General features: G+C 38.7%; 2 protein-coding genes across 4 annotated transcripts; both read right to left on the bottom strand.

Annotated features, from left to right (window-relative positions):
* Positions 1-94: 94 nt before the first annotated feature.
* On the bottom strand, positions 95-9,079 carry LOC102706250 (alpha-mannosidase I MNS4). Of its 3 annotated transcripts, none has more exons than XM_015834592.2 (17): positions 8,850-9,079; positions 7,638-7,757; positions 7,448-7,540; positions 6,441-6,527; positions 5,798-5,888; positions 5,538-5,593; positions 5,074-5,146; positions 4,396-4,505; positions 3,970-4,020; positions 3,508-3,596; positions 3,100-3,181; positions 2,898-3,011; positions 2,582-2,661; positions 2,064-2,199; positions 1,648-1,718; positions 1,327-1,561; positions 95-918 (listed from the first exon to the last, which is right to left on the bottom strand). In XM_015834592.2, the coding sequence occupies exons 1-17, from the start codon at positions 9,009-9,011 to the stop codon at positions 532-534; spliced, it is 2,037 nt and encodes a 678-aa protein (XP_015690078.2). In that variant the 5' UTR covers positions 9,012-9,079; the 3' UTR covers positions 95-531. The 3 variants fall into 3 exon arrangements, with proteins under 3 accessions (XP_015690078.2, XP_040379024.1, XP_040379031.1); XM_040523090.1 differs by having other exon boundaries at positions 169-918; positions 7,471-7,540; positions 8,850-9,029; XM_040523097.1 differs by lacking the exons at positions 7,448-7,540; positions 7,638-7,757; positions 8,850-9,079 and adding an exon at positions 6,939-7,032 and having other exon boundaries at positions 169-918.
* A 2,410-nt stretch (positions 9,080-11,489) lies between these two features.
* On the bottom strand, positions 11,490-14,257 carry LOC107303807. The gene is made up of 4 exons (XM_015834586.2): positions 14,236-14,257; positions 14,082-14,159; positions 13,773-13,982; positions 11,490-13,434 (listed from the first exon to the last, which is right to left on the bottom strand). The coding sequence occupies exons 1-4, from the start codon at positions 14,255-14,257 to the stop codon at positions 11,618-11,620; spliced, it is 2,127 nt and encodes a 708-aa protein (XP_015690072.1). The 3' UTR covers positions 11,490-11,617.
* Positions 14,258-16,592: the final 2,335 nt, after the last annotated feature.

Raw genomic sequence — 16,592 nt, 5'->3', positions numbered from 1 at the left:
GGATTCGTGGGAATTGTGCATGTGCCTGGCAACTTAACAAGAGAGATTTGCACAGATTGGAGCTTGGACACAGTAAATTCTCGTGTGTTTTGTATGCCCCATGTATGAGTCGTTTCGCCGTACAGATCGTTGATTGCTCTAGTGTACAGAACTTTACACCCGCTATTTGATAGGGAAATATATATATCCATTCAATACAAAGTTACAAACAAAATGAATTAAGGAATGCACGCTTAAAGCTAGTTTGTCAGAAAGAACAGAGCTGATGCCTGTAGGTGAATCTGCATGCTTGTATCGGAACCGCAGATTGGTTAACCCAAGGATAATCCCGTTGCCACACAGCCACTGGGCCACACTGTAGATCTTTCATCTTCCGCTAAATAAACTGTGGTCAGATACACTGATCTATGGACCTAGGGTCCTTGTTGGTTCGTATATAACCGATACGCTGATTTGTAATATGGGAAGCCACTGAAATGACGGTATCCAGTTTGAGTGATTTTTTTTCTTTTGTTCCTACATGGTCTCTGGTCAGCTATCTTCCTTCGGTTGATGGTCCTGAGAAGCAATCTCTTCGTTATTGTTCTCTCTCTGTTCAGAGACGCTCCCAGTGTCCTCAGGAAGATCCTCGGGGTATACTCGGGACGAGGCACCAGCAGTATCAGCCCTTACAGAGTCAGTAGTTGCCACCATGTTTGCATTGTACTCACTTCTGCTTGTCGCAAGCTCCTCAGTTTGGCTTGAGGCTGGATGAGATATCAATATAACAGAACTTGATTGAGCTTGGACACTGGATTTGATCACATGTGATTCATCAGAGTTCCCACGACTTTCAGAATTCTGGTCCATGAAGTTATCCTCCTCGGCAGAGTATGATATGCCAAGTTTCTGTGCATGAGTTAATCCGGGACAAACTCCCTAAACCAAAAAACATTGTTGTTAGAAAAGAAATAAAGCTACTAAAAAATGCATCATCTCACTTCTGCTCATGTATGCAGTCAATAAAACTTCTACTCATGTATTACATGATCGAAGTGTAACATTCATATGCCAGGCCTCTTAGCAAACCAAGCATCTGCAAGAGGTACTATATAGTACAGAAAATTAGGCCTTCTAAATATATAACGAGCAATAGCTTGACAAAGTTAGCATGCAGTACTCCTGCTTATAGTTCCTGTTGATAACTTGATGTTAACAACTCCAACCTTCATGTTTCACATATGTGTCACTTGGACAATATAATCCTCATTGTTCCATTTTTCTTTCAATAATGCTTACAGATGTGCTGAATAGAAAACTATAAATCAGATAAGCAACAGACAATACCTTGATGTATCCTCTTGTTGTAGACAAAATACTGGACAAATATTGACCAGAAGGTGTTCGACTATCATCAAACGGAACGGAGTTTGCATTTTGATGGTTACTAGAACTATCACTGGTACCATATCCATGGCCTGCACTACCATTGCAGAATGCTCCAGCATACAAGCAATGCTCATCTAACAAGGCTATCTGAGGAGTAGCAGGTAACAAATGACCTTCTGTACTAAATATATATCTGCAGGAGTCAATGTTTCACAGTAAGCAGGAATGTTATGTCTGAGTAAACAATCGAACTTACAGAATCTATGGCCGGATACTTACTTATATGGCCCATTTTCAACAATGTTATCAGGACCTGCAGCTAGATCAAAAAGAAGCCAGAGATATTTGACCTGGAATGTGCTAATAATTAGATTTAACTAGTAGAGGATAGCTCAAGGGAAATAGCATGCATATAAAAGTTAATAAATATGGAATAAATTGATGCATTTCTGATTAGTTAGGCAAAGATCTAAATATATTCACAAATTTCAGTTTCATTGTGTTTTTGATGCTAATAACTTCCTAAACCAGGTGTAAATGTTTAGATCTGGTTTTACTAGTAGTTTGTAGTTATGCCAATGCATGCTAGTAAATGTCATTATGCTTCAAAATAAATCCCGAGTTGCTGGCTATATCTATAATGTCCATGAGAGCAATCATGGGTATATCCACATTATATTAGAAAATAAACTCACTGTTTCTGCAAGGAAAAAACTCTCCATGTGGTCATCCTGCTGGTGAGATTCAACATCTGAGATATGACAGTAGCCACATGGACATTTAGCACTGTATTGAAGGCTTGCCAATATATCCCTTCCAGCGTCAAGGTACCTGCATTTAGTATTAGAGCTAAAACAATAAATCCAGGGCACAAAAGTATTATATAACAAGGGAAAAAATAATTAACTGAAATTACTGTGAAAAAAACTAAGAGTAGTATTAGAGTTTACTTGTCAGTTAAAAAGTATATGTATTTGTCGATGATAACTAAGTTATAGTTTTGTGTTTACAACTGAAGTTATATGGCCCAACCATAAATTTCATTTGTCCACATCAGCAATTCAGCATGACATAAAAAAATAATACATGACCATATGCAGAACTTCTCTCGAATCTTGTTTTCTTTTCGCCGGTGATAAAATTGCATCTAAATACCTAATAGCATTATAACAAAAGAATAACTTATATCTTCACCTTGTAGATAAAGACACACCTATGATCTCTAGTAGCCTTGAACAGCCAATATGTGCTTTCGATCAACTCAGGTCGTAGTGGGTAGCTCCTTTGTCCATTCTGTGAAATATACCAAATGGTGGGATTAAAGCAAGTACTTTGTACTTCAGTATTCTGGCGCCTCAAAATTTTATAATTAACCCTTCAAACAAAAGCTCAAGTCTTCATCATTCTGTTTGGAACTTCTTGAAACGAAAGGTTCCATTTGTAGCTCACGGCTTATAGTAAATCCTAACAAAAGGTTTTGAAGAAAAATATGTATTTACTCATACGAGGAACAAACATTGTGTAACTACCTGAACAGTGGATGTAGCCAGATTAAACCCTTCTGGAGTAAAACCATATTTTTTCCATACGCTCAAGAAGGCAGCATGAGTTCGAATGGCAGGATCAACATCTCCAGCTAACACCTTAAATCTAAGTAACATAAGAAATCATCTAGAATATGCGCTGAAGCACGCATCATTTTTTTTCTTCTCATATATGAGTACTCCAAACCTGAAGTCCTGGCCAGAATGCCTGTAGACTATTGAATAGTGGCCAAACAGTAGCACCAGAATTCATATTGACCTCCACATACCTGGAATTAAATTTCTAGAGTTTCATTTGAAACCTGACAAGAATGCTACTCAAGAACCTCTAGTGTAGCATGTACACTTAAACCATCCTATCATTGCCCACAGCTAAAATACTTTCTCCGTCCTAAAATAAGTTCATCGTTCTAGTTCAATTTTGGAAGGAGGGAGTAAATACTTATGCCTTTAAAGTTTCATATCAAAGACATTAATACAGAAGGGTTAAACCCATTAATTTGTTTGCTAAGAACTACTAGCTAAATATCCTCAAACAATGACATGCCACCTGTACTTTTTATTTCATTCAACAATACATTAACAAAAAATTTACCAGGGATCGTGATGGAGATAATGCATGGCGGCCTTGTAAGCCTCCTGAAATATATATAAATATTCTTCATCTCCAAACAATAAGTATGCCTGTTGAGTATTAACACACAAACCTGTTAAAATACATAAAACAAAGGAAATGGACTAGTTTTGTTCACATAAGAAAAGAACATGCAAGCATAATTTGAAAAAAAAAAATCAATTGTGGGATGCTCACTTTATCACATTAACAGTGTAACCATAGCTTCAACACAATTGCTAACTAGCTGCAATGGAATACAGCACAACACTGCTATAGTGCATGCACTGCTGTGCTATAATTCTTTGAAGATGTGGGATCTGAGAGGTAATTATGATTTATATGGGATGGGTATATAGACAAACCCCTTGTTTATAACCGTAGAGGTTTACAGTTCTAAAATAATGTACAGAAACTATTGTCATAATGCAGTGGATTCCTTACCTTCAGAAGATATTCATAGAATGAGTCAATGCTTGTGCCTATTCCTGCATCCTGCAATTAGGGACAGTTTCACTGAGGAAACTTCATGATGATCAATAATATCATAAACTAAATATTGCAAACAAAGATGAATTGGAAGTACATATTTCCAAGCCAGACTCACTGATGACAGTTATATTAGTAAATTGTTAAGAGTAATAACTCAAAAACCAAAATGAGGCCTCTTTGGTACATGGCAAAATGACTACCTTTCCACTCAACTGAACCTATCAGTCATATATCAATTAATAAACACCTGATAGTATGTTGCATGTCTACACAAATGATATGAGTAGTTTAGCCTACGACAAGGAGTTAGTGTACCAGCAACAAAATGTAAGCAATATACAAGTAATAAACTATCGCTGAGAGAAAGAAGGTTAATACCTTCTGTGTCCATTCACCAGTAAAGACATTTATATGGGCACCAACAAGATCAAGTTTCGACCTGCGTGCCCATATTCCACGCACAGAGTTTTTTGTAACTTGTTCATAAACTGTGTTGAGAGAAAGCAGTAAGTTTAACAAAAGAGTACAGACAAGGGATAAGAACTAAAAATTAGTGTTCAGAAGGATTCCCTTCTTTTGGATGATAAACAACCAAAACTAATGAAGCATGAGACAATAGCAAGTAAAAATAAACAAAATATGTATGGGGCTAGGGAAGTAAGCATAGTAAGTCCAACTAAATGAGTTTGTGATCAAAGATATGAATAGCTTTATCCTCATCTAATAAAGAACAATGGACACAGATATTGATGTGCAGTTCTGAATCTTCTGATACAACATCATAACTCAGCACCTTAAAAAAATTGCTGGGTAGTGATACATAAAAACTATTAAGATTTTAAAACACAAACTACCAAAAAAGTGCTACCTCCATCCCAAATTATAAGGGTTTTGGCAATGCAAATGCATAGCCAAAATCCATTATATTTTAGGACAGGGGTAGTAGCGTTATCTTCCTAGCACATGGTAGGCATCATTGTTGTGTAATAATGTAGAATGCATGATATAGATGTCTTTGACAAAACAATGCAACAAAGATGTATTGCCAATACTAACCACTATTATTAGTCAAACGACTCAAGACACCGAATTCTAGTGTCAAAGTGCCACCACCAGCTGTTGAAGTTATCTGTAATGTAACATCCAGGTTATCAGTAATTTATCTCAAGAGTTTTTTTGCCCATCTAATAGCCAGGTAAAATTTTCTAGTTTCAAAATTTGAACTGATGACCCCAAGCATAAATATGGCAAACCAGGCATGGCTGATGGGATAGTACTTAGTATTTAAGTTCTAAATGAGCAGAAGAAAATTGATAAGTCCGATAAATGTATGTATATACCTTGTATATTATTTTCGTGGTTACAGATAAGAGTAGAATATTACAAGTAAAACCATGCCAAAGTTACCTAAGCAACAAACTCTAGACACATGTTAATTATGGTCGATATGGATATTAGCATAGTTCCCAAATCCCTAATGTCCATGCTAACAACAAAAAAGGAGAGCAAAAGAAGCTTGCCTTGCTTTCATTTTCATCAACACCATACAATAAATTGACTGATCCAAATGGAATACCTGCAATAGAAACTGCACACATTAAGCAGAACATAGGAAATAGAGAACAACAAATCATGATGCTAAAAAAGGAAAAGACTCTTCTTCTTCTTCTACTTGTTTGCAGTTTGACTATCTCGCAGATTCCATAGAAGAGAAATGTTCAAATGACGCCATTTTATAGTGTGAATCCGCAAAGTAATTAGTAGACAAAGTAGTAAAAACCTGTTGGAGTGTCAAATGCAGGCAGCAATCTCTGAGCTAAGTCAACTGCTAAATGAAGCAACTGATCATCGTAAGATTGAATTTTCATACCCTGTCAATAAGAAGTTAAAATAAATATTGGAACAAGTCACTGAGTAAATTTAAAGAATGGAACGTAGATGCTTAGATAAGATTGAGGCATCTTATTACGCACTTTCTTGTGGGATCATGAATGTAAGTTGTAACTGAACATGTTGATCTGGCCATATTTAAGATATGAGTCATATGACCAATCATATGTGATATTAAAGAATTACCTAACCAGACGCATTCTCAATAAACTTATGGCCAATTTGTTGAACAGGCAGAAAGACACCATTCTAGCACACCACACCTCGATTAATACAACAGTTTTGATGTCAATTAAACTTACACTCTATGAATATGGTCTTTCTGAAATGATTTGGTTTTGCAGCACAGCTATTGCTTTACTTCAGTCATATTCTCATGTCCCACTTTAGTATTTTGTTCACACGTACTTTTCAAGTTGTACTTAAATTTTATGTACAATATTAACAGAAATTCAAGCAGATATCATCAGGAAATAAACAAGAAAGTGGTAAACAACACTGGCAAGAAAAAAAGATGGGTCAGAAAGACATACGGTTGCATAATCACTGGCAATCAGGTGAGCTGATAGCAGACCTCCAAGAATACGTATGTTGGTCTCAAAAACTGAGACAGTTTTGTTCTGCATATAAAGCAAAGAAACATAATTAGCAGAATCATGGAGGTAGAACTTTTTTGGTAGTTTTGAGAAGAAGTACATGAAAAAATTAAAAGGGGGGAGGGTTGTGATTGACTGATTGAGAAGAGAATGGTAGAGAAGTTGCTATATTTTGAGAAAAAATTTGAATGCTAGAGGTTGTCTTATTTTGAAACATAGGGAGGCCTTGTTTGGCTGATCGTTAACTTACCCCAGCTTCCCTCGTTTTTCGTGCGCACACTTCCCGAACTATTAAACGATGTATTTTTTAGGAAAATTTTCCATAGGAAAGTTGTTTTTAAAAAAACATATTAATATATTTTACATTTTTTATAATTAATAATAAATTAATCATGTACTAATCTATTACTATGTTTTCCGTGCCGGATAACTAACCCCCATTCAAACTCCTCCCGAACACAGCCGGAGTAATATTTATTCCTTAGTGCATTATATCGCTATCACCAATCATAATAGGTTGTGAATCGAGTTGTAAGAAGCATCATATGATAACATTAACCTGCCAGAGAGACAATATTGACATTTCTAAGAACTGCCATGCAACAGAACTAATCATCAATATTGACCTATGTTACAGATAAGAATCCTTCTAAACTGTCTATCATTATGTTTCCTCATTCTGAATTAATGAATCGGGTATGCCAGTGAAAACCACCCAATGTGATGTATTATTTGCTTCAATATTCACGTAATCTATTAATGATAAATTGTAAAATTCTTCAATCTATAGGATAAATTTAAATACAAGCAAAAGAAGTACTATAATCTTATTATATCCATTAATGGTTGCATGGTTAATTGGTTATGGTGTCACCGTGGTGCGTATTTATTAAGATATGCAATCAGTAAAACAAAATTTGCTAATGTCATGTATGCTTACTTACAATATCAAAGCGGACATTCTTACCAACCCACTCCACAGCAGCATCAAATCTGTCCTTATCCCCTAGTAAAGCCAAGGTATCCAAGGAGTCAATCTGTTCAATCAATAAACATTTCATGGATGATGATAATCCATGAAGGCAAAAAAATGATAGGAGATGTGCAGAGGAAAGCAGTTTCTTAGTTGCTTACAAGAGTAAGTGCATAGCCGCCAAGTGAATCTTCTCCTTGGCAACTTAAAGGACGCAATTCATCGAGTGGAAAAGCATGTTGCATGTACCCATCAAACGCATGATAGAACATATCTTTGACCTGTATGAAAGACATTTCTGTTTGAACACTAGATTCCGTACATGTTTAATTGTAAACAAATGTCTTGCTGAAATGAAAAGTGTGTTGTAGAAGACATTTCAGCTGCACCTCATAGACATTAAGCTATAGTTTCTCTTAACTTCATGATCTAGCCTATCCTTATAACTCTCATCAGCATGTTCTTTGGATAAGATGCCGAAAATCAGAGTCTTACCTGAGAATGCTCCACAATATTAGTTAAAACATCAAAATATTTTTAAAGAATTTTTACCACTTTCTCAAACATTTACAAATGCAAAAAAGACTATGAATCAGTCTTTGTAAATTTATATAGTGGGACTCAAATTTGAGCCTCAGATATTGTTTTAACAAGTTACACCTGAAAAATTACTCAATTTGATCTTATCTTATCTAATATAGCTTGACAGCGTATGCTTGTCAAAATGCCTTTGCTGGCCTCTGGAGAACATTTGATGATGACTAGCACCCCTCAGGGGATTAGCACCTCAGTATCAGCAAGAAAAAAAAACACCGTTGAACCAGCATTTAGCCATTTACTCTGTCATGGTGACCTAATATAACCACTAATTTCAATCAATGTCGCTTTGACGTACGAAATCCAAAACTGACTTGTGGCAAGTTTTCTGCTAACAAACTACAATACAGTATGTTTCACTGTGACACAAACCACATTCAAATCAAACTAGCAATGAACTTTAGTCAGAAAAGTTATCAAACAAATGTGCACTAACAGAAAATACCAGAGTTGCCATATGATCATCTCACATAAGACAAACTGTGTGAATGCCCAACTAATTGAGTTCCTTGAGTAACTGTATAACGAGAAATATCCAAGCATACACAATCAAAACCACAAATGTGATAATCTAACCAAGCATACTGACTAAGCCTATCGAATCGCCGAGTGCCTGAGTCCACCGCCAGATTGCAAAACCAGCCCAAATCGGTTCGTGTAGAATTTGCACAACGAATTAGCGTCAGCTCGCACCAGCCCAGTCGAACCATACGAAACTAGCTACAGCAAACTGGAGCTCGGAGAGGTGGATCTGAGGAGCGGGGGGGCCGCCATACCTCGTCGCGGAGCCGTCGGGCCTCGGAGGGCGTGACGCCATCGGCGACAGCGGCTCCAGGGAGCAGGGCGGCGGCGAGGAAGGCGGCGGAGAGGCAGGCGAAGGGGAGGAAGCCCTGGCGCCGCCGCGCCGGCTGCATCGCGTCCGGGCCCGAGGTGCGCATGGCCGCATGGGGGTGATGGGGAAGCAGCTCGCAGCACGCCTTCGGTAGAATCGTGCTGCGGATGTTGGGAATTTGACTCCCAAGAATGCAAGATGCAAATACCATTGGGTACCCAATACCATTCCAGGATAATGGGCCGACTGTCCTTCAAGAAATTTGTGTCTTAACAGAAGCCCGGTATATATGGTCCAATACTAATGTAAAAATTTTGGGCCTACATGTATATGTTCCGAGATAGAGCGCAGTATTAATTTCTTCATCGTTCATGTCAGCAATATTAAGCGGATATATAGAGATAGAGTCATGTATAATTTTTATTATTATTAAAAAATATTACTATTCTTTTCTTTGAATCTACCTTATACAACAAAATTTTCTTAAATAAATACTCAGAGTTGACTCTAAGTCATTGTCATCCATAACCAATTTTCTCTTTCTTACTTCTCTTTGGCCCGTCAATCATATTACTTACGTGGTGAGGGAGAGAATCAGCTAATAATAATCTGGGTATACATGCCCTAATTTTTGTACGAACTGGGCTAAATTTGTTCTTAGATGGGTCAGAACACAGGCCCGTTTCTGGCTCGCTCTGCCACGAGCTCGGCTGCGCAGACAGGCTCGTCGCAGAACGGCGCTCTCTCCGGCCGCCGCGGCGCCACTGCTGCCACGACCTTGCTCCGCTCCCCGCAGCCGCCCCACCACCGCAGCGCCCACGCTCTGGTCTCCATTGCCGTGGACGGCTGCGCCTCCGCGCTGTCTCCCTGCCACGTATCTCTGCTTCGACACCGGCAGTCGGCATCGATCCTCGCCGCCACCGCCCGACCGCCGGGCCGGCCTTGCTCCTGCTACGCGCTGCCGCCACCAAGCCGGCCTCAATCCGCACCGACGCCTACCGTTTTCCTATCGGCTATTTGTATAGGCGGCACCACCGCCGTCGTCGTCTTCACCTCGATCCGTGCCCGTTAGGCCGTTATCATGTCTGGCCTTAACTTGCGTCGGAATGGGGGATGCCATCATCCCGAGCCTCGATCCACTCCGAAACGACGAGTCAATCAATTACGCAATCAAGCTCTTGAGGCCTAGGAAACAATGAACTCTCCAGTACAACGAGTTCACCGGGAAGCTTGCGGCTAGAGGGTAAATTGGCTCGTACGACCACGATCTGGAAAGATAAGCTGTGTGGATTTAGGCTATTGATTCATTTTCTGGTATTCAGTTTATTAATATTATTGTGTTGAGCATCTAAAATCTTCAATTTGGTTCTTTTAGCTGTTATGATCTATAAGCGCATTTATTGTAGTGGAGATTTGAGATGCTTAATGTCACACTATTGAAAATTAGTGTGAAGTGATTCAGTTCATGATTCACTTTAACAATGTCTTGATTTTCCAAGAAATTATTCATATTGTGATTTTGCATCTGGCGGCTGCACTTACATGTTCAGATTAACTTCTTTCAAGAGAGACCAATATTACATGATGGTTCCAAGAAATAGTTCCAGGAACGGAGCAGCTAATGTTCCAGCTGAAATTGTGTGCATTTCTTGCTTGATCTGTGCGCATCTGCCTGATGGTTTATCAGCTCATGATGTTACATGATGCATCTCTGTTTAACCTCAACTTTTGCGATGACAGGGGAAAGAAATTTAGCCATTTACCCTAACAGTATTGTAAGGAAAATAACTTCCGGTTGTATAGAAACTTTTTTTTGGTGACACACAATTACAGGTGTTAAAATATTCATAGATGGTGAAAAAAATAATACTTATATAACTCATTCCAATTTATTTTATACCTTTCGGATTTTCTATCAAATACTATCAAATGAATACCTCTGCTATCTTAAGTGTCTACCCTCTGTTACTCACTGCTGGAGAATCAATTTAGTGCGAAAATTTTAGGTACAAGATGTGACATTTTGGGAAATTTGGGGAATGAACAGTTACCCAATTGATTTTGGTCCTAAAGGGCAATATATGTGTACAAGAGAAATATAAAATGACCAAAACACCCTTAAATACTCTTAACACAAGATGTCAAGATGTTGATATCTTATTGGTTTTATATTTTGAGAAAATAAAAGGAGTAACAAAAAACGGTTTTACCAAACCAGGCAAACTGCAGAAGGAACAATAGGAAAGAGAAGATATATGAAGCAAACTAGCTTGGAAACACCGAACATGACTCAAGGTTCCCAAAAGTGGCTTCGGGTGCTTGCAGTTGCAGGTGAGAGTAAATATCATTGTTCTCCTTATCTCTTGATATTCATCCTTGCTATGGTTATAGAAGAACTATTGAGGCCATGAAATGCGAAAATTATTGCAGCATAAAAATTCTCTGTATGTAATTTGACAACCTTTACAACACTGGTTTCATGAAAGGTGATATGAAATTCATGGCATTCATGCTTTTCATTGGTATTGAATACATCTGTATCAAAGACATTTGTACAAACGTCCAAGCAGATATAAGTTGTGGTATCTGAAAAATTCCCAAAAACTGCACATTGCTCTTCTGTAAACCACTCAAACAATGCATTTTTATGACAAAGTAATCAACGAGTTATAGAAAAACCGACTATAATAGGAAAACATTTTGAGGCATACATCAGTTTGTAGCTGTGGCGCAACACATGCAACTGGCAAAAAGGGAAGATCTTGGCTTCTGCTTTCCTTTGCTTCTAGGGGAACTAACCATGGTACTGTTATTTGGAACTGGTTCCTGTTCCTTCAATGGAGACCTCATACCAGCACTTTCCCCTGTCATTAAGCTTTGAAGTGGTTTCTTGTTTCTTCCAGAATGGTTAGGTACTATGAAATCCACTCCTTCCTGTTCCCTAGGGCTTAGCAGTAGACTCTTCTCATGCTCTTCATCAGCATCATCTTTAACTTGCATCAGAGAGATGCTAGTCATGGAGATGCACTCGACTACTTTGCTGTGCTGTTCATTAGAGAAGCTGAAAGAACTCTCTTCACTGGCATCTTTCTTTTGAGCTGGTGTCTGTAGCATATATCCTTCCCGACTATCCTTGTCAGTATTTGCAATTATTTTCTTTTGGTTGGATTCAGCAGGAAGGTCTACCTTCACCATGATTTTCTCCAGATTGGGTTCAGAAGTAAATCCGACGTCTGTAGTGGATGTGTACTCTTTCTCCTGTTTGGAGCCATGAGGAAAGAATACATTTGTCTTTGAACTGTTCTCCACTAATTGCATGCAACTGCTAAGAATGCCACTATTCTCAAATCTCACAGCTTCAGGTTCTTCAAGCAGAATCAGTTGAGGCTTCTCAAATTGTGACGTAGCCAGAGCATCATGTATAGCTGTAGTCTTTACTTCATATGTGGAGATGATGGTCTCTTCATTATTGTATGGACTATCAAGCTTTAGATGTCTCTTGTGAAAACCGTCTATCAATTGGAGAGGATATGATGGTCTAAATAATCCTTCTGTTACTTCTGTCTGCCCCTTTTCTTCATTCACAATAGCGAGATGATAGGATAGAGATGAGTCTAAGCCTGTAAAATCTTTTCCATTGACGTCAACAAGACTAACTACATCTTGGGTGCCGTCAGACTCCTCTTCATTGGAATTATCTGCCAGATCCTTCACTACAGCAGCTTTGGCACCTTGCTCTTGCTCTGTGTGTGTTCTTTCAATAACATTATGCTCCTCTGTTCCAGTTAGAGAATCAGATATCTCTTCTGGTACGTCATCTCCCCTCTTATCTAGCTGGTGTTTCTCCGGTTCGATGACATCTGTTGCAATTGTATCTGATTGGAACATTGAAACAATTTCACCGATATTAAGAGTACCACATGTATCTTCACCCTGGTTTTTCAATTCATGTATCTTCTCATCATTTATTACTTCATGGCTTCCAATCCCAGTTTCTACTGTTTCTCTTTGGCTTATTTCAGAGATATCTTCTTTCTCTTCTGGTATACAGGCTCTGTCATACTTAGATGTTAGATTGGTGGTGTCATCTGCTGGTTTCACATATGATGAATTGCATCTACCTATAGGCTCATCTTCTATGACAACCTCCTTTATATCAGAATCATCAGCATCAAGATAATCAGTGGTAATTGTTTCTGTTGATGATGTAGATCCTCCTTGCTTTGGCATCAATGGATTATCTACTGTTGACACCCCAGTATGTCCTTGATCTAGTTTGTCAGCTGTATCTTCTCCAATTAGATCATGACCCATCCCTGATGCCTCATCTTCTAGTGGCCCTTCCATATTTTCCTTTAACAATGATTGGGAATTACCTATGTTAGTTTCTTCGCATCTCTCTGTTGTCTCATCTAAGAGTTTGATTTTTTTAACAAATGCTGAACTGTCCATGTTGCTTATCATATCTTCAATTGTGGTGCTGAAAGGGGCAGTTGTATCTGTTTCACTTTCCTTGTTCAACAGTTCATCTGTGCCAGATTTCTTGAATTTGTTACTATAATAATTCTATAGGGAAAATGGACAAAATACAGAGCACTGCTTACATGTTTCTAGTGATCTATTTTAGATTGTAAAGTGTGACATAATTTTTGTAAGTGGTAGCATCTATGGTCCATATATGTACCAAGCTTACACTCTTACTGATAGCAACTACCTGCCCCTTTGTTATATTCCATGCTAGAACCAGTACTTCTGATGTTATCTCAATAAATCGTGCTTCTTAAATGGCTAAGCTAATTGGGTATAGGATGATACTAAGGTAATAAAACAAACTAGCTAGAAAAACGAATCTGATAACTGAGCTTACCTCGAATTGATGGCAAATGGCTACTCTGATCATCATCTTGTGTCAATGAGTGATCCTGAAGTGAACCCAAGTTCTTATCATCTAAATCTTTGTTCTTAATGGATGAATCCCTTATAATTGAGACCATTTGCTCATTTTCACCATTTGGTATGGCAGGGTCCTTTAAGAGCTTTGACTTGTCTAGATCCTTGGTGCCATCATTCCCCTTGTCTTATAAAAATACAGATTGTGACCAGAGACTCAAAGTGGTGATTCATCATCTCCAAAATTAACTTTTATGGGTTTTAGTTAGATTAATATGCTTCTTACCATTTGTGTTGTTTAGGCTAGGTGAGCCGATCAAAGTGTCAATGGTTCTGTCGAAACCCTGAGCTTCCTCTTCTGATACTGATCATAGCAAAAGAAGCTAATTAGTCCTACATTTCAAGTCATTTCTGATAGAAAACAAAATTTAGCATAGTGCATACCTTGTTGACCGGTGACATTATTGTTGCCCATCTCATTACTCATCACACTTTCAGCTCAAGCTCTGAAGTTCTAAGAGGTAAGAACAATCAAAACAGTCCTTTAGTTAGACCAAGCTTGTTCTGGAACAGAGGCTATTAAAACGTAAGGTAAACACCAGTGAGCACTACATACCATGATGGTGGCAGACACTTCAAGGTTAGCTAAAGAGAGTGCAATAGGACAGCACACTTCCCCTGTGAGCCTCCTTGTATTTGTACTGCAGGGAGCACATTAGGAAAAACAAATTTTGTGGGTCACCATTTCCTCTATATCATAGAAAGTTGAGGATACTAAAGTCAGAGATCTGATGAGATGGCTGAACAATTTTTGAATTATATGTCATCAATGACTAAATTTGTTTAGGGTACTGTTTAGTGCGTTGTAGTAGGAAAGCTGAGCTCTCTTTTGTTCAAAAACCATAAAGGCTTGTTCGTATTGGGTGCATGATTTAGCATAGTGGCTTTATGCTTTTTAACTGACACATAATTAATCGCTTGCAGTTCTCATATAGATGGCTGTATGATTTCACTGCTATGCTAATTCTTGTGAATCGTATTCATAGAAAATGGAAGCAGTGGATTAATCAACTAAAGAGACATGAACATGGACCATTATGCAGAAAGAGGAGTTCATTTACTTTCTGTAAACTATGTTGATGAGTTCCCACAATACCTTCACCAAATTGGATAACAGAAATCCTGTAACTTCTGTGAACAAAATGGTGATCTGCACGTCCTGTCAATTAATTTTTTGCGCTGAATATCCATAGGGTGAAACATAGTATGTAGAGTATTGGTGCTTTTCTTGGCTAGATAATTTGTAGAGCATTTATTGTACATCATTTCCCTCCCTTCTCTGTACATGAAAACTCTTATTTGTCTAATGTATACAGTGTAGGGGGCCTCCTGTTTTCATCACAGAAGATGTGATGAGCCAGAGCTGTATTTCTTTCAACCAATCAAGCTTTCGGCGCAAGTTCCATGGTTTAAGTATGCCAACAGACCCATTTGATTCGTCTTGAGTCATGCTCCCTGTCTCACGGTCTTCTTTCTGAAGCATCACCTCAAGATTTCTTTGGCTCTAAAAGTTTGGATCCAGTTGAGTTGGAGGGGGACATGAAGCTTTGGTGCTGTTAAGTTTTTGGTGTAATCATGGCCTACACTCCTTTTTTTGCTGCCACCCTGACTTCCACAGGGCCCTCCTTGTGCTGCTCCCTTAACACAGGTTGAAAGTGGTTCTCCACCTAACACTTTTCCTTAGAAAATATGTGTATGATTGCCATCACCAGTTGTCAATCTTGTATGCAGTTGTTGACTGGTTGTAACTTCTGAACTCAATGCTCCTTGCTGTATACTTTGCTCACTCAGCTCCAAGTTAAAAGTTGATATGAATAGGATTTGAATTGTTCCCATGAGTTGATTAACGGGGAAGGTTGTCGTCTCATCTACTGCTTGGAGTTATTTGCAGTTCTGGCACACCTATTTTCATGTTTTGTAGTCAGTCCCAATAGAATGGCTACATATTGTCTGCCAATCAACCAATAATATTTGCCTACTTGGCTGTTGGCAATGGAATTGCTGAATATTTTCTCCGTCCCAAAATAATGTTCCTAAAAGACTGCACTTATGGGACGGAGATATTATATTGTCAGTGCCATTAGGCTATGGTCCTATTTGGCTTAGTAATTACTAAACTAATTGGAGTTGATATTTGGTCTTAATTGTGGCATCTAAAGTTGAAGATTGGAATGCATTGTAAAGTAGTCAACACCAAGCTATTCAGTTTGGCATTCGGTCATGACCGAACTAACTGAGATATATGGGCGGTGGTGGTGCCGTGGTGACAACTGATGGAACAGAGCAGCAGTGGCGGCAGTTGAAACAAAGAAGTGTTGGTGAGTGATGGCTTGGTGGGTGGTAGAACCTGAACATAGTGACAACGTTGAGCGACAGTATCAGTGGGTGGTGAGAGGTGAAGGATGGAGCCATGGAAGGGGTAGGGCAAGGGATGCTAGAGGCGGAGTGCAGGTGGCGGCCACGGCGTCATGCAGTCCATGGGTGAATGTACGGGGGAAGGAGGAAGAGAGTAACTTATGATGTGTTTGGTTTGTGAACTAGGTTGGATGTGTTAGAGCCAATCTATGATCATGGAATGGATCGTGGATGAAGTGGGATAGAGTCATCTGGTCATTTTTTGCAGATCGTCTCATCCCGGATCCGAAAGGATATTTTTTACCTGAGCCCATCTCATCATATCTTATCGACGAACCAAACACTCGTAAAAACATAATGGCTTTGGACCCAATCCATTAAA

This window comes from Oryza brachyantha, chromosome 1 (assembly GCF_000231095.2).
Source record: "Oryza brachyantha chromosome 1, ObraRS2, whole genome shotgun sequence".
Lineage (NCBI taxonomy): Eukaryota > Viridiplantae > Streptophyta > Magnoliopsida > Poales > Poaceae > Oryza > Oryza brachyantha.
Note: the sequence above shows the minus strand (reverse complement) of the source record. Positions and strands in the feature narration are given on the sequence as shown.